The sequence below is a fragment of the Stenella coeruleoalba genome (assembly GCF_951394435.1).
Source record: "Stenella coeruleoalba genome assembly, chromosome: 12".
Lineage (NCBI taxonomy): Eukaryota > Metazoa > Chordata > Mammalia > Artiodactyla > Delphinidae > Stenella > Stenella coeruleoalba.
This window is the reverse complement of record NC_137158.1, coordinates 63,866,154-63,889,629: the sequence shown is the minus strand read 5'-3', so window position 1 is coordinate 63,889,629 and position 23,476 is coordinate 63,866,154. Positions and strand designations below refer to the sequence as shown.

Here is a 23,476-nt window from a genome sequence, read left to right as displayed (position 1 = left end):
GATTACTTATACCTTCTCTACCTCAATGTCCTGAGATAATAACATTACCTACCACAAAAAGGGTATTATGAAGATTAAGTGATTTAATATTTGAAAAGCACAGAATGTCTGACACGTGTAATTACTAAATACATGTTTATAAAATAAAGTGGGTAAACTGTACCCCATATAAGTGAGTTTCAAAAATGGTGGCGTATCAGGCATTTATTTAGTTTGTTTTAATTACATCATCTTATGCATTTTTAGCATGTCTTAGGATGATTTCACAAGGAAAAAAATTTTCACCTGTTTATTTTATTACTTTTGAGAAGATATGCATCAGAGTTAGAAGGTAGCCATAATAAGATAATATTTTCTTTAGTTAGATAATGAAATATTATTGTGTAAAAAAATGCTGTGTAACTAGAAGTCCTAGCCAGTATAACAAGGCAAAACAAAACAACCAACCAGAAAACAAAAACCATGAAAGACATACAGAGTGGAAAGGAAGAAAGAAAACCATTTCTAGTTACAGATGATATGATTGTCCATGTAGAAAATCCCAAAGCATGGACCAAAAAAAAAAAGCTCCTTGAACTAATAAGTGAGTTTATTAGTAAAGCTTCAGGATACAAGGTCAATATACAAAAATCAACCATTTTTATGTACTAACAATGAACAATTGGGATTTGCAATTTTAAAAAGAGTACCATCTACAATAGCACCCCAAAAATGAAACAGGTATAAATTTAACAAAATATGTGTAGGAACTATATGTTGAAAATTACAAAATACTGATGGGCAAAGTAATCAAAGAAGACCTAAATAAGTGGAGAGATACGCCATATTCATGCACTGAAAGACTCAATATTGTTAAGATGTCAGTTCTCCCCAAAATGATCTATAGTCATCATAATCCTAGTCAGAATTCTGGGAGAATTTTTTGCAGCTATCAACGGATAGCTCTCAGCTACCAATTGCTTCTAAAATTTATACAGGAAAGCAAATTGAAGAACTCAAATAGCTACAACAGTTTTGAAAACAGAAGAGTTGGAGGACTCACACTGCCTGATTCCAGTACCTACCATAAAGCTACAGTAGACAAAACAGTGTACATAGCACAGACGGTCCCCAACTTACAATAGTTTGGTTTACGATTTTTGGACTTTATGATGGTACAAAAATGATACCCATTCAGTAGAAACCATAATTCAAAATTTTGAAGTTTGATCTTTTCCCGGGCTAGTGGTACAGTCCTCAAGTGTTCTGAGCACATTGAACGTAGGCTAGGCTAAGCTATGATGTTCGGTAGTTTAAGTGTATTAAATGTATTTCCATTTACAGTACTTTCAACTTATGGGCTTATCTGGACATAACCCCATTGTAAATCGAGGGACATCTGTATTGGCAAAAGGTAGACACAGAGATCAATGGAATGGAATAGAAAGTCCAAAACTTTTTGGAAGAGAAAATCAAAACGGATCATAAACTTAAATGTAAAATGTAAAAGCTATAAAACTTTTGGGAGAAAACAGAGGAGAAAACTTTTGTGACTTGGGTTAGGCAAAGATTTTTTTGAGATACCACACCTAAAGCACAATCCACAATAGAAAAAAAATTTGATAAATTGGTCTTAAAGTTAAAAACTTTGGCTCTCCTAAAGGCACTTAACAGAATGAAGAGGTAAGTCACAAACTGGGAGAAAGTATTTGTAAATAACATACCTGACAAAGGAAACATATCCAGATAATATAAAAACACACAAAACTCACAGTAAGAAAACAAACTCAACAATAAAAAAATGGGCACATGCTTTAACACTTTACAAAGCAGATGAAAGAGTAAATTTTCCTCTATGGAAATTAAGAAATATATTAAGAAAAAATACAAATACATTAGAACAAATCACTTATCTGAATTTGAGGTAGGAAAAATGCCTGTCTTCTTCTGAGTTATCATATGGTATTATGGTATTTTAAAATTACTATACAGTTTAGCAGTTTTAATGTTCTATATTGCATCCCCAAATGGGTCTGTTCCTGTTTAGATCTAGTGAATATACCTCAGTTTGCTTTTACCACTTATTTTAAATGTCTCGTTTCTCTCTTAATCTGAAAGCCTTCTGCAGCGTTTGTATTTTGTTTTAGCAACAAATTCCACGAGTCAGTTCTCTGGAAAGAACCCGTTTCCCCCCCTCTTGTCACTACTTTAACTTAGCATTTTTCTTTGTATATCTCTCATTTAGTTTTCATCGGCAGCTGTTTTATTTGGTTTCTCTCAGCCACACTGTATGCCTTCTCTTGATTTTAAAGCGGCGTCGCTGACTGAGTGGCTGGCATCTGTGGGAGGAGCAAGCCGTGTGGGCGCAGGAGGCAGATGGGGCGTGTGGGTGGGATGCAGTGACTCAGTTTGTTCGGGTGTTGATTTTTGATGTGTAAATGGTAAGGACCCCAAAAGAAAGCTCTCCATTTGTATTAAAGAGCCCCGAAGTCATGGTTAGCCTTGAAAACATCTTTTGACGCTCCTGTGACCTGTCCTCCCCTTTTATAACCTCACTCAATCTTCTATGTCTTTAGCCTCCATTTGATCTGATTTATTTCTCCTTCACAGAATGCAGACTCTAATTTCACATTCATTAGATAAGGCCGACTGTCTCAAACAGCCTCTCGAGGGTCGGTGTCGCTTTTATAAAAGTGCTGCAGTTTGGTTTTACATTCAGTCACACGGGGCTTCAATGTTCTTTGTGTATTTTGGTGGGTTCCTAAATTACAAAAGTAATCAATGTTCGTAATAGAAATTGTGAAAGACATAGAAGATAGAAAGAGGAAAAGGTAATTCATAATTCCATCACACAGCTTTATCACAGTTTACATTTTGGTATACAACTTTCCAAAACTTTTTTATTCATGTGCATATATACACATAGAATATATATAATAATCTATTCATTATAATGTATACATTATATTTTAATGTGTATGCTATACATTATAATGTATATATTTTAATATTTTTCCTTAATATAGCTTGAATTTACCCCAATATTAAATGTCCTTCTATAATATAGTTTTCAATGGTTATATAACGTGCCATTAATTGAATTAGTGTGTGTGTGTGTGTGTGTGTGTGTGTGTGTGTGTGTGTGTGTCGCCGTTTTTCTACTGATGGATATTTAGGCATTTTCCATTGTTACTGCAAAAATAATATTTCAGTGCATATACTTACAAGTAAATCTGCTACATGTATAGGAATTTTCACAGGATAAATTCTTAGGAATGGAATTATTGAGTCAAAGAGTGTGCATAATTTTAAGGACTCAAGTCTCCTAAAATGTTCCCCACAGCATGTAAGAGTGTCATTTCTTTGCATCTCCATTGGGTATTTTGAAATATCTTAGGCCACTTGTTAAAAAACTTGACACTATTATTCGTTTAATGTGCATTTATTAGTAGTGAGATGTAGAATATTTTTGTATGTTTATTTACCATTTTAGTTATACTTTTGTGATTTTACCTGCCTCTGTCCATAGCCGAATTTTCTATTGTAATGTTCTTATTTGTTTTAAATTGACCAATCGAGATAATTTATAAAGATATTAACCTTTCATGTGTCACGTATTGCACATATTTTAAACAAATTAGCATCATCTGTTAAATTTGCTGTATGTTAACATTTTCATTTTAATTGTGAGTAGGATCTGTTTATTACATTTTCCAGAAGCTTATTATGATTATAAAGGAAGCTCTTGGTTTTCATAATTTTGGATCTTGACACCTTACTAAATTGTATTATTGCTCATAGTGGTTGTTTAATTGATTCTACTGGGTTTTTTTGGTTGGTAATTGTAACATCTGAGAGTAATGATAATTATGTATTTTATTTTATAGAATTATGTTTCCATACCTTGTGAAATCTTATTGCATTAATTAGGATTTTCAGAAAGTGTACTAGTAGTGAGAATAGTTGACAGTCTTGTCTTTTTCCTGATTTTCATGGGAATACCTATAAGCACAAAGTTGGCAGTTGTTATGAAATATGTATTATTCACTTTAAAGAAGTGCCCTTATATTTTCAGTTTGCCGTTATTTTTAATGAGAAATGGAAGTGGATTTTGAATTTTAGTTAAAGTATCAATACTTGGGGCATCTTTGGGAATGTTGATGATTTTTTTTCCATTGAGCCATCCTTGCATTCCCAAAATAAATTTTAAACCCATGATCTAGTGGTCTTATAGTATAATGCTTGATGCATTTTGCTCAGTTTTCTTTCATGTTTTTGTCTGTATACATAAATGAGTTTGAGACTAATCTGAATTTTATTTTTGGGACATTGTCAAATTTTGGTATCAAGTTTATGCCACCCTGGTGTTAGTCATCTATGAGCTTTGGAAGAACTTGTATCTGTGATTATATTCTCCTTCTTAGTCATAATTTCTATACCTTTGATTTTTCTTTTTCTTGATTATACTTGCTAAGGACTTGCTAGATATTAATTATTATAAAATACAGCTCTGAACTGAGTCATCTTACCTATTTGCTTTTATAAATCTCATTTTACATTTATTACTTGCTTCTGTTTCCCATGGATCTGCTTCTGGAACCTTTGTTAACTTGTTTTCAGTGTTGAAATTTAACAGAGAGAATAAGTCCTGCTTCCCACCATTGCAGACTCTCCTTAGTTTCCAGTAATTATATGACCCCCTTATTGTTTTAAAAGTGCAGTTTTGCTGCAGTTTGTAAAACCACTTCTGATAGAACTGCTAATTAAAAAGTCAGTGGTAAATGAAGAGGGAAAGTCCCTATGGTTTCCTCATTTCCTCTTTGAATACTAAGTAACTGGAACCGAAAAGTGCTTACTGGGCATTATTTAGGTGTCACCTTTCGGGGGACTTTGTTTTCTGTTTGCAGATATTGCCGTGGTGGAGATGAGTGATGCCTTCCGGCAGCCGTCTTTATTTTACCACCTTGGAGTGAGAGAAAGTTTCAGCATGGCCAACAACATCATCCTCTACTGTGATACTAATTCAGACTCTCTGCAGTCCCTGAAGGTACCTCACTTGTTTACTAAATATTTACTCTAGGCACCAGAGTTTTAGGGATAACTCTCCGTCATCCAAAAAAAAAAAAATTCAAGTAGTGTATGTTTATGAAAGGATGTTTTTGTTAGTCCAATAAGTATGTAACAGTGACGAATTACATTGTGAGGTTTATCTGGAATTCAATGTGGAAATTTGATGATACACAGATAGGGGAAAAACTTAGTGTTGATTTCTGAGCTGTGATTGGAGTTGCAGTTGAGGAGACTGTTGTTAATAGGAAGTTGTCAGTGTACACACTGGAGAAAGAAGAGGAGATTGCATAAGGTATGGACAGCCCTCGTGCTGTGTCACCATTGGGGGTTTCATTGGGCACACCTGTCTCCAACTAGAAATACGCTGCCTACTGAAAGTACTCTGAGTAGAAATTCTCTATCACCAAAAATTGCCATCCTCTTTCACTGGGATATGATTTCAATTAAAGTGGGAAAAGGGGAAGGAAAACTTACCGTATTTGTCTGCAAAATTCAGCATGTCTCATGGCATTCTCTCCATTATAGGAACTTAATGATAGGAGGGTATTTCCTCCATCCAAAAAGATTGCCTAAAATGCTTTTGCAAGGCCAAGTGAGTCTCCACTGTGTGATTCTTTGAAAAACATCTAACAGTTCAGCACATAACTCATGCTGAACCTGGTATCATTCATTTCCTTTGCGAAACTTCCATCTACCTCTTCGTGGCTTTTTCTCATCTATACTTTCAAGTTCCCAAATCAAAGCCAACCTTGGAACGTGGAGTCCTAAAACCCAGAGCCATACTTCCAGTAGCTTAGGAATTGGTAATATGAAGATCTCTAACCCAAAATCCAAGCCAAAAAAAATTTAGTAGTATTTTGCTTTTATCTGAATATCTGAAGCTTATACGACTTTCTCTAAAAAATCTGCAGAGTGTCATTTAGCAAATACCTTTGCTGTATGCCAGGCATTGTGCTGGGGATTTATAGGCTATCCCTTTCCAGAATACTCTGAAATAGTACTAAGGGATTTTCCCCAACTCCGTCTAAATCTATCTTTCACCTGGAACAATTCTTTAAGCACCCCCTACTTAATTTTGCCCCAGATGTACCCCTTTAATTAATGTATCATACATTTCATGGTGGCGTATTTTTAATTAAACATTTTGATTTGGTACTATTTACAACGTATATTAGCAGTTGATGAAGAGATTATTTTATTTACTCTTTGTATTCTGCTATTTTATTTTCTTTGCATTGTTTATTTTCAGCAGGCAGTGTTGTGTTGGACATTTTTCACACTACACTATTTTTATTCTTGTCCTACTGGTATCTGGTGATTTAATTTTATGGCCATCCTTTCCTAAGGAAATTTTTTTAAATTACATTTGAGAGAAAGAGATAAAGCTAATCTTATCAGAAATTTGTGTGGGACAAATAAACTGATTTATTTAATTGCTTTCAGCCAGCCTTTGTATAGAAGTGTTATTGGTATTTGAATAAAACAGTTCTTTAAAGAGACTTGTCTATCTAAAATATACTCATTTATCTTGTACATAATCGCTGCTTGTTATTGAGCTCTTACTATGTGCTAGGTACTAAGTGCTTTACCCACATACATATTCACATTTAATTCTTAAAACATCCCTGTGAGGTATATAATCTTTTTTTAAAAAAATTTTATTTATTTATTTATTTATGGCTGCGTTGGGTCCTCGTTGCTGCATGCGGGCTTTCTCTAGTTGTGGTGAGCAGGGGCTACTCTTTGTTGCGGTGCACGGGCTTCTCACTATGTTGGCTTCTCCTGTTGCAGAGCATGGGCTCTGGGCGTGCAGGTTTCAGTAATTGTGGCTCGTAGGCTCTAGAGCACGGGCTCAGTAGTTGTGGCACATGGGCTTAGTTGCTCTGCAGCATGGGGGATCTTCCTGGACCAGGGATCAAACCTGCGTCCCCTGCATTGGCAGGAAGATTCTTAACCATTGCACCACCAGGGAAGTCCCTGGGTTATATATATTCTATATATTCTATATATTCTATCACCAAATTATAAGATTTCAAACTGAGACTTTAACAAATTCAATCATTTGCCCAAGGTGATATGGAAAATTTGGGACCATGTCTGCCTGACTCCAAGGCCTGTTCCCCTTAACCACTAAACTTGGTTGCAGTTACTTTTAGTTAGAAGGATATCAGACATTCCTGCTAACTGTGTTCACTTAGAAAAACCCATCAAGCATACGTCCCGAGTTGTTCCATGCAACATCCATCCCTTCTTTTGTCTTCCTCCTTCCACTGACTGTATGTTATTGACTGTATTCCCTAAGCTTTTGCCATTTTCTTATTTAGTTTGTTCCTGGCCCAAATAGGTATGTGGTTGCAGAGGACAAAGTTCTGGGGTAGAAAGTGTTTTTTTTTCAGTCTCTGAGCAATGGAAGTTCCTCAGGTTCTGCTACTGAGGAAAGTCTGTGTGTGTGTGTGTGTGTGTGTGTGTGTGTGTGTGTGTGTGTGTATTTTTAATTTTTAAAATTTATTTCTGTTGCAGGTAGTTATAGGTGTAACTGTTATCCCTGCCATCTACCAACAGAAAGGAAAACTGCTGTGAAATAAGGCAGAACAAGAGATATTTACAAATAATATATTATGTATGGATTAACCAAATAAAAACGAAGCATCTTCCTATTTTCACAGGGCAAAGACAGAATGAGAATGTTATTCTTATCCCATACCTAGCTGCACTTAGGTTGATTCTTCGGGCATCTAGAAAGTACAGCTGCACCAGTTTTATTTCCATCTACTGCTCTTTGTTGAAGAGAACAGTTTCTCTTTAGCAGCAAATTCTTAGTAAGAAATCATAGGAAAAATTTTTTTTGAGTTTAAGTTTCTGAAAAATCATTGTTAGGAACCATATAAGTACTTAAAATCTATGTCTGAGTTTTCATATGAAAGCATATTTAGATTCTAATCAAATCATGAACTTGCAATAGGATTCATAGTCATTTTAAATTACAAGTACTCTCTTATTGTAGCAAGAAATATTTAATTTTCTTCAAAAAAAAGATCATTGTTGCACTTTGAGAAAGGGAAGTTGATAGATATTCTTTTTTTTTCCTTAGCATTGTAATAACAATTTTCACAATTTTCTCTAGATAAGTATCATGAAAACTTCTTATGTGCCTATTAGTGAGACTCTTAATGCTGAGATTTACATTTGCTTGAAAATAAGAAATTGCTGGGAACAGTTGTTTTCTGATTTATTTCGTGCATCAGAGAAATTATCAGATCTTCCCTTGGGGTCTCTCGGTAAACAGGACAGTAGGTCTGGACACCATTGGCCAGTAAGTTGTTGGGCCAATACACAGAATGCGTCTGTCATCAGAAAGGGCTTGGGAGAAATGAATGGCTGTTGTGTAGAGTGAGGAAGTTGTTTTAATGAACCGTTTCTTCTATCATCAGAAATTCCTTTACAACAACTGCTCTCAGCTCTAATTCTTGTGATTCTTCCCCCTTTTCCCTTGTTTAGCTCCCTCTGTTTTTTCTAGGCTACTCCCCACTCACATTAAATAATGTTTCATATAAAAACAAAGCAAAACAAAACAAGGAAATACCACTTAAAAGCCAACAATTAAAAGCCCTTATTATACCAATGGCAAGGCTGTAGAGAGTGGAAAACGTATGCATTGCTGGTGGGAGAGTATGTTGGCGCTACCTTTTGAAGATCAATTTGGCAATAGCTTATAATATCAAATGAGCGTATCACCAAGAGTCAGCAGTTCTGTCTCTAGATGTATACTGTAAAAAAAAATCTTTAGCATGCATAAGGAGATATAATCAAGAATGTTTATGTTAACATTGTTTGTAATAACCTCTCCCCCAGAGGAATTGGTAAATATCTATCAACAGAAGAATGAATAACTACTTTCTGGTATAGTCATTTAATGGAATCTTATAGAGCACTTAAAATGAATTAACTAGAGCTTTCTGTACCACTATCAATATATCTCATAAAGAGTGTTGTGGGAAAAAAAATTATAGAAGCTTGTGTACAGTATAGTGCCATCTATACAAAATGTAATGACGTGCAGGACAATTTTTTTATACATTTATATTATAAAAGGATAGAAGTATGTATGGGAATTATAAATAAATAAAGAATAGTTACCTCTTTGAAGGATAGGAGTGGCATAGAGTTGAGAGGGGATGACAGGAGTCTTCAACTATGTATGTAATATTATATTTCTAAGACTAGGTGGTACATGCATAGGTGTGTGAAAAAGTTTTATTTTAAATTTTTTAAATTGAAGTATAATTAACTTACAATATTGTATTAATTTCAGGTGTGCAGCATAGTAATGATCACCATAAGTCTAGCTACCATCTGTCACTATACAAAGTACATTACAGTGTTATTGACTGTATTCCCTATGCTGTATACTACATCCCCATGACTTATTTATTTTATAACTGGAAGTTTCTACCGCTTAATCCCCTTTACCTATTTTCCCCATCTTCACACGCCCCTCTCCTCTGGCAACCATCAGTTTGTTGTCTGTATCTATCAGTCTGTTTCTGTTTTGTCTTGTTTGTTTGCCTGTTTTGTTTTTTAATTCTGCACATAAATGAAATCATATGGTACTTGTCTTTCTCTGTATGACTTACTGCACTCAGCATAAATATTCTCTAGCTCCATCCATGTTGTTGCAAGTGGCACAATTTCATTCTTTTTATGGCGAGTAGTATTCCATTGTACATATATAAACATATATATGTACCACATCTTCTTTATCTGTTCATCTATTGATAGACATCTAGATTCTGTATCTTGTTTCTGTATCTTGGCTATTGGAAATAATGCTGCAGTGAACTTGGGGGTGCATACATCTCTTCAAATTAGTTTTCATTTTCTTCAGATAAACACCTAGAAATGGAATTGCTGGATCATATGGTAGTTCTTTTGAGGAACCTCTATACTGTTTCCACAGAAGCTACACCAATTTACATTCCTGCCAACGGTGAATGAGGGTTCCTTTTTCTCCACATCCTTGCCAACACTTTGTTGTCTTTTGATGATGGCCATTCTGACAGGTCTGAGGTGATATCTCATTGTAGTTTTGATTTGCATTTACCTGATGATTAGTGATGTTGAGCATCTTTTCATGTGCTTGTTGACTATCTGTATGTCTTCTTTTCAAAAATGTCTATTTCAGATCTTCTGCCCATTTTTTTTTTAAAGTTACAGATATCTTTTATTTTGTTCTTTTTTTTATGTTGGGGGTAGGAGTTTATTAATTAATTTATTTATTTTGGCTGTGTTGGGTCTTCATTTCTGTGCGAGGGCTTTCTCTAGTTGTGGCAAGTGGGGGCCACTCTTCATCGCGGTGCGTGGGCCTCTCACTATCGCGGCCTCTCTTGTTGCGGAGCACAGGCTCCAGACGCGCAGGCTCAGTAGTTGTGGCTCACGGGCCTAGTTGCTTTGTGGCATGTGGGATCCTCCCAGACCAGGGCTCGAACCCGTGTCCCCTGCATTAGCAGGCAGATTCTCAACCACTGCACCACCAGGGAAGCCCTCTGCCCATTTTTTATCAGGTTTTTTTAATATTGAGTTGTATGAGTTCTTTATGTATTTTGGATATTAATCCCTTATTAGATATATCATTTGCAATTATCTTCTCCCATTTAGTAGGTTGCCTTTTTGTTTTGTTGGTGGTTTTCTTTGCTGTGCTAAAGGAGTGTATGATTAAGTTTTATATTTTTATATACTTGAAATATTTCATAATTAACCTTTTTAAATGAAAAAGTTGTTATACTCTGTTATTTCCTGTAGCCATCAGGATAATTTACATGTATTTTGGGCATTTGAATCTCAAAATATTTTTTTAGTTTCTTTTTTCTAATGTTCTAGCTGTGGTTAGAAAGCCTCACATGCATTTGGATCTTTCTTTCTGCACTAGGATAGGCTTTATTCCCATTTTGTCCATTGCAGAATAAATCTTTGTCTAGAGACTGATATACGCATCAGTTAGTGGTGACACAGCTTGTGTTGAAGCTTAATGATTATGTGAGATTATTCCTTATTCAAGAAATTTAGTTGTATGGTTACAAATTTAGTTGTATTTTCAAAGGGGAGTAACCATTGCTTTTTTTTTTTTTTAATTGGTCCAGGGATCCTTTATTTATTTAGTTTGGCTGTGTTGGGTCTTTGTTGCTGCACGTGGGCTTTGTCTAGTTGCAGCAGTGAGCAGGGGCTACTCTTCATTACAGTGCGCGGGCTTCTTATTGTGGTGGCTTCTCTTATTGCAGAGCATAGGCTCTAGGCGTGCGGGCTTCAGTAGTTGAGGCGCACGGGCTTAGCTGCTCTGCGGCATGTGGGATCTTCCCGGACCAGGGATCAAGCCCGTGTCCCCTGCATTGGCAGGCAGATTCTTATCCACTGCGCCACCAGGGAAGTCTCTGTAGCCATTGCTTGAAAAGTCACTTTCCAGATGGGATTTGCTTTCATAAACTGTTCTCTACAGCAGTCTATCTACATGCTTAATCCTTCAAGATCTCACTGAATATAGTACCTACACGAGATATTTGTACACCCATGTTCATAACAGCATTACTTACAATAGCCAAAAGATGGAAGCAACTTAAATGTCTATCAGTGGATGAATGGATAAAACAAAATGTGGTATACACATACAATGGAACATTATTCAGCCTTAAAAAGGAAGGAAATTCTGACACATGTTACAACATGGATGAACCTTGAGAACTACCATAGTTGCTCATTCAAACAGTTCCATGGTACCTAGACCCATGATGTATATCTGTAGATACAGAGAGACCCAATCTCCTTTAGTGCTTATATATGAGAAATTGGACATTGTCTGTTTTTCTGGTAATCATTCATTTCCACCTGAAGCAAATGGTTATAGTTTTGCAAAGAGCAGGCAGTGATGTCCATGTTGTAAATTTTGATGATTATACCAGTTTCTAGTAAATTGGTGAGGTGATCAAGGTAATTTTTGTTATAAATACCTTGAACTTAAGTTAAATTTTTACATGTATTTGGCAAATTTGCTCAGATTCTAGAGTGTTCTTAAACCCATGAAACTTTTTTTTCGTCTTATACCACTGCTTCCTTTTCTTAAAGTTTTATCTCCCTTACCAAGATAAGTAACTAAGATGAGTTTAGTTTTAGACTGAATTGCGTATGAAATTAAAATTTGTTATTTTCCCAAAGGTTTATGATTCTTTAGTTTAATAATGAATTTTTACTGCATTCTTTTCAGCACTCTAAAATAGCACTTAACTTAGTCAGTGGTACAAAGTACACAGTAAGTATTAGGGAAAAAAGTCATTTGAGAATATGATCCTATAAAGTAGTCTAACGATTTGTGAATGTTGGCCCTGCCCCATATAACAGCGCTGCTCCTGGACATTTTCACAAGTGTCTTGCTTACTTGATAACTAACCGTTGATTTGTAAACCATGGCATTCTGCATCTCCCCTGTTCAACTTAGCCATCACATACCCTTTTTTTTTTTTTTTTTTGCGGTATGCGGGCCTCTCACTGTTGTGGCCTCACCCGCTGCGGAGCACAGGCTCCGGCCGCGCAGGCTCAGCGGCCATGGCTCACGGGCCCAGCCGCTCCGCGGTATGTGGGATCTTCCCGGACCGGGGCACGAACCCGTGTCCCCTGCATCGGCAGGCAGACTCTCAACCACTGTGCCACCAGAGAAACCCCCACATACACTTTTTAATATTTCATGGAAAGATTTTTTTTTCTGTTGAGAGAAAAAAATAGTCTTGTTCTTTTGTTTTACTTACTCCAGAAATTATCTAACTTTCACCTGAGCTATAATAATTCCATGTCAAATTGGGGGAAGAAAAAGAGACAATTTTGGGGAGGAACAGCTAAGAAATACCTGTGAGCACTGCTGTATCAAGATTTTCTCTCAAGATCTTGAACTGACAGACTAGATGAATGATTTCTTTAGCAGGAATTGATTTCCAGTTGTTGAATCCCTGAGGTTGGGGAAAGGGCTTGAGACTAGAAAATCCAGTTTTCTTTGATGTCAATTAGCAATATTACATCTTCAAAGGAATTATCTGTATACTGGATAAAGTATGCCCTTGCTTTCCTTCCTAATTCCTCCTTTACCCTCCCCCATCCCATTGTTTCTAGCCTCTTATTTTCATTTTGTCAAAGGGAGAAGGGAATCTATGCTACATAGTGAATGGAAGATGACGTCATATCTCTGGGTTGGCACCAGGTATTCTCTTCATCTGTAGAGACTTTCATCACAGGACCATGAGTTTGAATACCTTAAAAAGCAAGAAGGAATACCTCTGCACACAGAAGGTGTGAGTCTGAAAGCCTCCTAACTCTCATCCAATGGGGCAAGGCTTGCTGGATTCTGTTCCCTTTTGTTCATTATAAATAATTGATTCTTTCTGTGGAAGTTGATCTTTGTGGCACTGCAACCCATCATCCTATTTGAGTCCTTTTAGAATGCATCCTTGAAATTTTTACTGAAATCTATGTGTAAAATGTAATTTACTGTGCCGAAATTCATTATGTTTTAACTTTGCAACAATACAGTTTGTTTTTTGAGAAATACTTGTACTTGAATAATATGATCCAATTAGGCATTGCTGAAAGAAACAGCTAATGACAAAAAAGAGGAAGTTGATTTTAATAATAACAACACATTATAAGAAGTTTGCGTTAAGAAGCTCTTTCAAATGCTGAACGTATAAAATGTCACTCTTCAGCTGTTTGAAGATATGTATCTACTTACAGTAGAGTTCTCCCACCAAGATAAATTATTTTTAACTTGAAACAAAAGTAATAGAGGAGGAGAAGAAAGTCTAGAATTTCTTTTAGGATTACTTTCCAGCCTGGGTATAATTTAACCTGATTTTTGGTACAGGTTGTTTTTATTGACAGTTGCTCATATGTCTTACTCATGATCATGATGTGTTCTTCCCCATGATCATGAACAACACTGGTACAAGATGCCTCTGTATCTGATAACGGTGGGAATTGAGTTGGGGTTGTCTGCTTTGATAGTATTAATACCTCATATTGCCTATGGCTTTAAAACACTTGAAGGTCTCTCATAAACTTATTTCATTTGGTCTTTCAAAATGACCCAATGAGATAGACAAGTTACTGTGTAGATTGAACAGATAGAAGATGCTTTCTTTACAGATGAGAACTAAACCCACAGGGATGCAATGACTTAGAGGCACACACAGTTAATAAGTGTCAAAGCAGGACAAGCGCCATATTCTTGGACTTGTCATCAGGTACATTTCCCTCTAAGTCTGTCCACAGATTTCATATGTCCGTTAAAAATATGATGTTCCAGGTTGTTGTTAGATTTTTTTTTTAACTGGAGCTTTTATGTAAGCATAACATGTAAGCACAAGTCTACTTAGTTCCCTAACTTTAAAGATGAGCCAGTTCTGTGACACCTGTGTTGGCGTGTTCTTCCTAAGCCCGCTCAGCATGTGGAAGGGTAAAGATGAGTCCCGCCTTCTCAGTGAGGCCCGTGGTGTTCACAGCAGCCCGTCTGATATTTCTTTGTTTAGCTTTGAAGCATTGAAATCAGGTAAAAGGATGGAGGTGGGGAGTACAAAAAAGATTCCTTTTTTCCTAACTTTAGTAGAAAACTAGCCACGTTCCACTGGGACAGAAGGATATATCAGAAGAGAAGACCTAGAAGGTCACCAGCAGGGGAGCCATGGTCTTTTTTCCTGGCCAAGAACTCCCAGCCCTCTCCTTTCTTTTCTTTCAGGAAACAGATCCTGGTTGCTAACTCTGTTTCTTCCACCCTGAGTCCATTTGACTTGGCAACCTCACACCAGCTGTTCCCACTTCCTACTTCTGGCTGTAATTACCTAAATGTTAGTCACAGAAACTTTCCAGTTTGGGGGACTCTCCATTTATTTATCCTTACGATGACCTCTTCAATGTTACATTGTCCCAAATAGCTCTCAAAAGTTGTCTTTGTCTTCCCTTGGAATGAGACCTAGGCTAGATTGTCTCATTTGTCTTGCTTCTGGGGTTGCTTATCAGAGGGTCCTGGAGTATTGAAAAAACATTTGAGGATGTTTCTGTTACAGCCAGTGAGCGCACTGATCAAAAGCCCCCGAAAGACTTTAGGCAAGAACAAAGTTGTAGTGGGGTAATGTATCTTCAGAAACATTTCACTGGTAAGGAACTGGAATTTATGTTGACTTTTATTTTTTTCATTTCTAGGCACTTTAGGTGAAAAGTTTCCATGAAGTGATGTGAAATATTGCAGTTGCCTCTTAAATTTATTCCCTTCGTCCTTTTTTTTCCTTCAGTGGATTTAGCACAAGTTAAACATTCACTATTCTACCTCAGTAGTTAGATACCTTCTGAGGTCTTGTTTGCTATTTATTTGTACTGAGTTAAAATGCACAAATAGTACCTTTCTTTCTTATAGTTGATACCTCCTTTAAGGTTGCATCGTAAGCTGTAAGTAAACTCTCCTTCAAGAGAGCCATTTGTATCCAGTTAGCTTCTATAAAACATGAGCAAGCGTTCATAAGAATTCAGTAGATTGCTATAGGGGTGATTTAATATAGTTTTAGAATTTGTTATAATGCACGCATTACCTGAAATGAAAGCAAAGAAGACATGTAAGAGGGTTATTACTTCAGTGAGCAATTCTTCAGGAAGACATAACGTGTTGGCTGTAGGCCAGTAGCAGCTGTGGTTATTTCCTATGGTGCCAAGCAGAGGGGAGGCTTCAGCGCACTCAGCCCTCACCACAGATCCCTTCATCACCACCTCCATTTCTGTGCCAGATGCACCAAACAGAAATCATGGTAGAGTGGCTCCTGTGCTGGGCATGAGGACATCTCTCCTTCCACTGGCACAAGGACAGTGCTGACTCTGATAGGCCTTTAGCTAAAAGTAAATGATAGAATACAGAGTTGGAAGGGACCAGCGATCACTCAATCCAATTCTTCGTGTGTTATATTAGAGAGAGGTGAAATGGCACGTGGCCACTCAGGAGAAGAGCCAAGACTTACACGTATCTATCCTAATTCATAGTCCAGTATTTTATACATTCGTTAACTAATTAATGTATTCATCCTTTTATTGAGCACCAACTATATGCCCTGCAATCTGCTAGGCAATCAGTGGGGATACAAATATGAACTAAACAAGGCTCTTGCATCCAAGGAACTCATGCTGTAGGATAGGAGAATTGTATGAAGCAATATTTGCAATGTCGTACATGCAGTGCTTCATAGAGGTCCGTATGAGGGGTCATGAGGGCAAAAATAAGGACATCACCTGTTTCTGTTAGGAGGTTAGGTGTCATTGAAGGCAGTCAAGGCCTGCTTCACAGAGAACAGGTTTCTTATGCTATTCGCAGAGCATGCTGTGTGGTACAGGATGAAGATAAGGGTGTGTTTTGTTTGTTCTTTTGTTTTTTTACTTAGAGAGATGAGAGAAGGACATGCCTATCTCAGGAAAAGGTGTAGTTTGCTACTCTGGAGAGATGCTCCATAAATTGTTTGGAAAATCCCGCATGCTATGTTCCTGGCTTTGTGATTATCCAACATTTTCCTATTTATGTTCTTCATGAACCGTGTGTGTGTGTGTGTGTGTGTGTGTGTGTGTGTGTGTGTGTGTGTGTATGGATGGGTGGAGAGATGCATTAACCACCTGTGAAACACTGTGGGAAAAGCCACTTTCAACCTTCCTCAACAACATCACTCATTTGTCTCTTAATTTCCATCCCCCAGGGCACCACCATTGTCCAAGTCCTTATTTTGGCATCCCTGAGCTTTGCAATAGCTACCTAAGTGCTTTGTCCCATCCAATACTAAATACCACTATCTAATTCATATTTTTAAAACTTTAACAATGTTTACCTTTTAATTATTTGTCTTTCTTGGGTAATGCATTCACCTGATACAAAAATTTATAAGTGCAAAGGATATGTTAGTGAAAAGTCATGCTCCCATCCTTGTCCCCCAGCCAGCCAGCTCCCCTCTCCATTGGCAACCACTGTTAATAGTTTCTTGTATATTCTTCCAGAGCGATTTTAGAAATACACAAATTAGAATTTTCTTTTTCTCCCTTTTATATACATAAATAGGAGCATAGGGTAACAACCATTCTGTCCTTTGCTTTTGTTCACTTAGCAGTATATCTTGGAGACCTTTCCATATCACTCTGTAGAGAACTTCCTCATCCTTTGTTCAGCTGCATTGTATTCCATCGTATGGAGGGACCATAGTTTATTCAGCCAGTTTCTAGTTGATGGAACATTCGTGTTGTTCCAAACCTTTGCTTTTACAAACAATGTCCTTGTGTGTGCTGATACTTCTTTATGTATATCATTCACCTAAAAAGAACCACTTTTACTGTCATATGCCCAAATGCCCACACAACAAAGTACTTTATTTTGACATTCAAGGCCTTCTTCAATAAGGCCCCAGATAACTGTCTAATATTATCAATGTGTGCCAAAATGAACTTTCTGTTTTAGCCCAATGATTGAATTCAAGATCTTTTCCAAGTACCCCTTTATTTCTCTCTTCTGTACTTCTCGAAATGATCTGTTTTCTTTAGCCCCCAGTAATAATATTTATTGTTCCCTAAATGGGCCTTTGTGGCTCCTAAGTCCTCTGGCCTGGATCTCCACCTCCCTGCTTCGCCTTTGGAACGTGTGACCTATTCTTGGCTCCTCTTGAGTTCCGCCTTCTCTGATGATCTTTTCAGCCTTCCTCAAACTCTAGGAACATCCTCCTCTTAGAAACCCCAGCCCTTGCTACAGTATAGCTCTTTGGGTGTAGCATGTGTGTGCATACATGCCTGCGCGTACAGGCTTATAATGTTTCTTTATAAATGTGTGTATGTTCTTTTTTCATCAGCAAGATTGTGAGGTATCGATGGGTCTCTTTTAGTATTTTATATACATCTTTATGACTCTCACAATTACGCTGCACAATTCCTTCCTCTATAGATTTTTGTTTCCTCATCTGTTACCCATAAACATTCAAAAATCTTACATGCTGCTCCAAGCGAAAGCCTTCCTAGGTTCCCTTTTGCGCCATATTGATCCTGGGATGAATGACAGCTGGTCCCCTGGGCCTTGCGTTCCTCCTCTGCTCCTCTCTTACCTCCCCTGAGCTGGCTCCTCTTCTTGGCCAGATGGACCACCCTTTAGGCTCCACGAATGCCTTACATTTCCTGTTTCCATGGCAACATACATGCCATCTTTTCCAAAACACTGTCCCATCTCTCCTTCCTAAATCATGATTCCCCAACCTCAGTGAAGCCCTTATGCCACAGGCTCTTCTAGATTGTCTCTTCCACGTCTCTAGTCATTTTAAAGTCTAGGAATAATAATATGTTAGCTAGCTTTATTGGGAACTTTGTATACACCAGACACGGTATAGCCACGTTATTTGCATGATCTCACTTATTTCTCACAGCCTAGAAGATAGGGACACTGCCTGCAGTGTATTTATCACATTTCACTTCTTATGGAACAATACGTAACAATATTTATGACTAGTTATTGTCAGATGTTCTTATTGTCTACATGTGGATTTGCCCACTCTGACAAGTAGCCAATGCCCTTTACTTCCAGCTTTATTCCACGCATGCTGCTACGTTTCTTCCCAGGGCATAAGTGAGATTGTGCTTTGGGAAAGCAAAATCGTTTAAATCTCTTCCCAAAAAGATTGTAGCTATAAGATAATTCTGCACATACATACGCTGCAGAAATGATGTTTTTGTTATTCGGGTTTTGGATTCTACGTGTTTATGCTGTTTTCCTTCAACTGTAGACGGTACCTTTGTGCATTCTTGTCTCCTCCATCAGATTGTAAACTTAGATGCAGAAGCTTACTCTACACCTTCTGCTCATATTTTAAATTTCCAATTGCTAAATTAATAAATAATAAAATTGTTAATACAAATTTTTCTACATAGAATATTTTAATTAATTAGTTGAATTAATTTTGTATTAACTTCTGCTTTACTTTTCTCTTTTCTCATTTTTCAGGAAATCATTTGCCAGAAGAATACTGTGAGTATTTTACTTAACTCTTCCAGAAACTTTTTTATCTTTTCTTTTCCATCAAACTGATCTCTGGTATATTTTCCATTTCCACAATTATTAATTTCTATTTCTTTTTTTCCTCTTTAGAATTTCTAACATATCAATATAAATATGGGTTATTTTACATAAATATTGCTTTATAGTGAAACTTTATACTAATGGGAGATGACACTGATACCTGTTTTCTTCTATATATAATTATGTTTTAGAAAAAAATTTCCATACTATATTCAATTTTGTGTAATTATGAGTGTTACTAAAGCAGCATATATACATACACTGATACACACACATATGTATATGTATGTCTATCTGTATATATACATATATAGATTTCTATGTCTATATATACACTATATATACAAATTATAAATATACATATACACACATATATACACATGTACACACACACATACGGAGATTTGTATCCATATATTGATATATACATACCTCTATCATCTTTATATTGGTACTGACTTAAGTTCCTAAGTCCTTTTGTTTCTTTTATAATATCACACACATTCTATTCTTTTATTTAAATTAAATTTATTTATTTTTTATTTATTTTTGGCTGCATTGGGTCTTCATTGCTGCCCACGGGCTTTCTCTAGCTGTGGCGAGTGGGGGCTACTCTTTTTTTTTTTTTTTTTTTCTTTTGTGGTACGCGGGCCTCTCACTGTTGTGGCCTCTCCCGTTGCGGAGCACAGGCTCCGGATGCGCAGGCTCAGCAGCCATGGCTCACGGGCCCAGCCGCTTCGCGGCCTGTGGGATCCTCCCAGACCGGGGCACGAACCCGTGTCCCCTGCATCGGCAGGCGGACTCTCAACCACTGTGCCACCGGGGAAGCCCAAGCGGGGGGCTTCTCTTCATTGTGGTGCGCGGGCTTCTCATTGCGATGGCTTCTCCTGTTGCGGAGTATGGGCTCTAGGTGTGCGGGCTTCAGTAGTTGTAGTTGTGGCTTGTGGGCTCTAGAGCACAGGCTCAGTAGTTATGGCGCACGGGCTTAGTTACTCCGCGGCATGTGGGATCTTCCCGGACCAGGGCTCAAACCCGTGTACCCTGCATTGGCAGGCAGATTCTTAACCACTGCGCCACCAGGGAAGTCCAAGTTCCTAAGTCTTGTAAACCACACTTTAAGACCTTTGAAACCACACTTCAAAGTTCTTACCCTCCACACAGAATTAAACAAAAGTTAAAAAGTGATAAAAATAAATTAAAAAATTTTTAAATGCATGAAAGATAATTATAATATATTCTGAAATCAGCCTTGTTATGCCAGTGGTTTTTCATTTTGGAAGGTAAGCCAGTATTTAAAACCTTAAAGAATGTATCTCTGAAACTTAGAGTGGAAATAACATACTACATAAAGATCTGCACGTGATTCCATTTAAGATGAGGATAAGATTAAAATTACAATGGGTAAATTTCCCTTAGATTGGAAATTTAAGAGATAAAGATTTAAGAGTTCAGATCAGAGACTCATTGCAGCATAAATAATGTTGCCATGATAAACTCATTCTTCACATCTCAACAGGAAATGAACAATTACTGCTGCATGCGTCAATTCGGTGTAACAGATTTTGTGAAGCAAATGTTGATGGAACATGAACTGTGTGCCAGGTTTTGGGCTTGGTGCCACAAGAGACTCACTGTGAAGGCTGAAAGTAGAGACAGCCCATTCACAACTGTCTCAGGAGACAACAACTGAGAAGTGCCAGAGTCTTGCTGGGGGAGAAGGTCAAGCAAATAAGCAAACAAACAAATTAGAAATTAACATAAGGTCGTGTGTGCCAAAGAGTGGGCGCCCCTTCCCTCAAGCGGGGATGGAAGGTCTTTCAGAGGAGGTGGCATTTACCTGAATGACAGGGAAGAGCTAATCATGCCCAGTGATGGGTTGGATGTGTGGGGAAGCAGGTTTATAAGTTGACCCTATACTGCACGTTATGAACAAGTCACCCATTGACTTGAGTAAGCTGCTGTGTTTCTGGTGCTGGGTGTCCTTCTCGAAAGTTGAGTATTTTGAGCATATGTTTCAATATGTTTGACTGCTGAGAGCATATCTTCCCAGGTTAATTCATTTTCCATACATACTTATGTTCACCTTTATGTAACCTTTAAAAATTGAAAAACAGAATTGGCATTATTATTTTTTAAAACAAGCAGTGAAGGTAATCGGAGAGAACACACTTAGATTGTGAGCTCTGTGTTTTTATGGCCATGAAAACAAGCATGGGCCGGAGAGATCAGCCTTGTTATTTTATGATCATGCCGTAGTATTTTGAAATGTAAAGAAATGTGCTGTGGTCTTTCTTTTTCAAGAAGTAGGTTTAAATATTTTAGAATTAGTATCTTATTAATAAAAGACAGTTGTTGCACTTGAAATGTCTTTTCTTGATCACACAGTCATTGTTTTTATTTGCTTTGGATTATTATTTATTTCAAACTCGGGGTTTGGTAGCAATCTGTAAAAAGAAATTGCAGTAATGATATTTCTAAGTTATACGTGAGCCAGCTTGGGAAATAAATGTTCCCTTATTATTAGTGTTCATCATTTTGAAAAAGTGCTTTTCTCAGCAGCTGTTATCTTTTTAAAAAACACGAAGGGTGGAAGGGAGATGCAAGAGGGAGGAGATATGGGGATATATGTATACATGTAGCTGATTCACTCTGTTATACAGCAGAAACTAAGACAACATTGTAAAGCAATTATACTCCAATAAAGATGTTAAAATTAATTAATTAATTAATTTAAAAAAACAATCTTAAATCCACTCCCGCTCCCCGCTCCCCGCACGCACACTTTCTCCCTGCTGCATGCTCCCTGGGCTGGCTCTCAGCTCGGGCCTAGAAGCATCCATGTGTCTCCTGCTGTTTACTGCTCTCCCCCTTTTTTGGTCATAAACAATGGGACATTGAAAAAAAATATTGCCTTAGAAGCACAGGGAAGAGACTCCAAAAAGAGCAGTGAGGCCAGGAACTTGGGAAAGCCTTAGCATGCTGAATACCTTCAACAAGGATTCTGAAACCTCATCCCATGGGGTTTGAAGACAGTTTCAGGAATCTGATTTCCTCTGCTGTTTGCATGACTCTCATTTTCTCTCTTTACCTGCCTGCTGCTCAACACACACCCAGACATCTGATAGAATTAGTTTTACACAGATGCATTATCCCCCAATATCCAGTCTCTCAGTAATAATGTGTCCTGGTTCATGTCTTATACACAGATACACATGGTATTAAGGCTTTTGAGGATACAGAACTTTATCCAGCAGCAGAAGAAACTCTAAAAGTGCTTTTCTGGTTTATTGGCTTCTCATCTGTTTGTCCTTATTTTGTGACTTAGAAGATTCAGAGCCTTTCTTTGTAATTTTGAGTCCAAGTGCTTATATAAAACAAGAGTATTTGATTCTGTGGCTCTTTTATATAGCTCCCTCATAGTTCAAGCTCCAGAAACTTTGGAAAGCAATCTCTTGATATACTTGCCTTTCTTTTCTGTTTAGACAGTAGCTTGGGTAAAAGGATTAAAATGGTGGACCTGCTGTGGGATCTTGGTAACATTTTAGTAGCAGGATATGTTTATTTTTCCTCTTCCCCACTAGTCTTCCAATTATTGGTCCATCAAGGAGAACTTGCAAAAGGAACAATTTAATGTGCTTGATTTAAAAATCAAATCTCAACCTTTGGAGGTTCTTCTCGCACTTTAAATGGAAGTCACGTCCAGTTTCCGCTTCATTACCTGAAATACAAGTGTCTCAAAGGATAACATGTTCATAAATAATTAAACCTAGCCGTAAGGGCATTTGACACTTCTCATCTGTTTGCTACAAGGCAGTAACTTGGCTCTTGCAGGGGTCCGTGCAAGGTGACCTGAGGCAAAGGGGTTGATGTGCCGGCAGGTCAAGGCCAGGCGGGAGGGTGCCCAGCCCCCAAGCCATAATGGCAGGCCCTCTGGAGAAGGAGTTCCTGGACTGGAGTCCCAGACACATCACAGCCCAGCTGTGTGACCTTGCCAAGCCTTACCTGAACCTTCACCTGTAAAATGGAGACAAGATCCCCTCCCTCAGTGGGCTGTTGTGAATGTATGGCCATTCATTCCCCGGCACATGCCAAGGTGAATAAATGTTTGCTCTCATTTGTTTAGTTCAAAGGATAAGAGAAGTGATGCCTCGTTCTCTGTAATTCTGACATGGAACAAATAATTTGGGCTTCTGGACTCCCTAGAACAGTGATAAATAGAGTTTTCCACCCATCTCATTCTAGTTTTCAGCCCCCTGCTTTTTGCTTTCTCTCTGGATTTTTCTCTTAGAGGTCTCTCCCATTTCCTCAGATTCAGCCATGCCA

General features: G+C 37.6%; 1 protein-coding gene across 2 annotated transcripts in view; it reads left to right on the top strand.

The window, feature by feature from the left end:
• The window catches only part of MAP3K5 (mitogen-activated protein kinase kinase kinase 5), a 213,382-nt gene that overhangs the window by 63,044 nt on the left and 126,862 nt on the right, over positions 1-23,476 (top strand). For both annotated transcript variants that reach the window (XM_079938911.1, XM_079938910.1), the window contains exons 2-3: positions 4,887-5,026; positions 19,079-19,102. In XM_079938911.1, the coding sequence (XP_079795037.1) occupies positions 4,887-5,026; positions 19,079-19,102 (164 nt within the window). The remainder of the gene's footprint in view (positions 1-4,886; positions 5,027-19,078; positions 19,103-23,476) is intronic.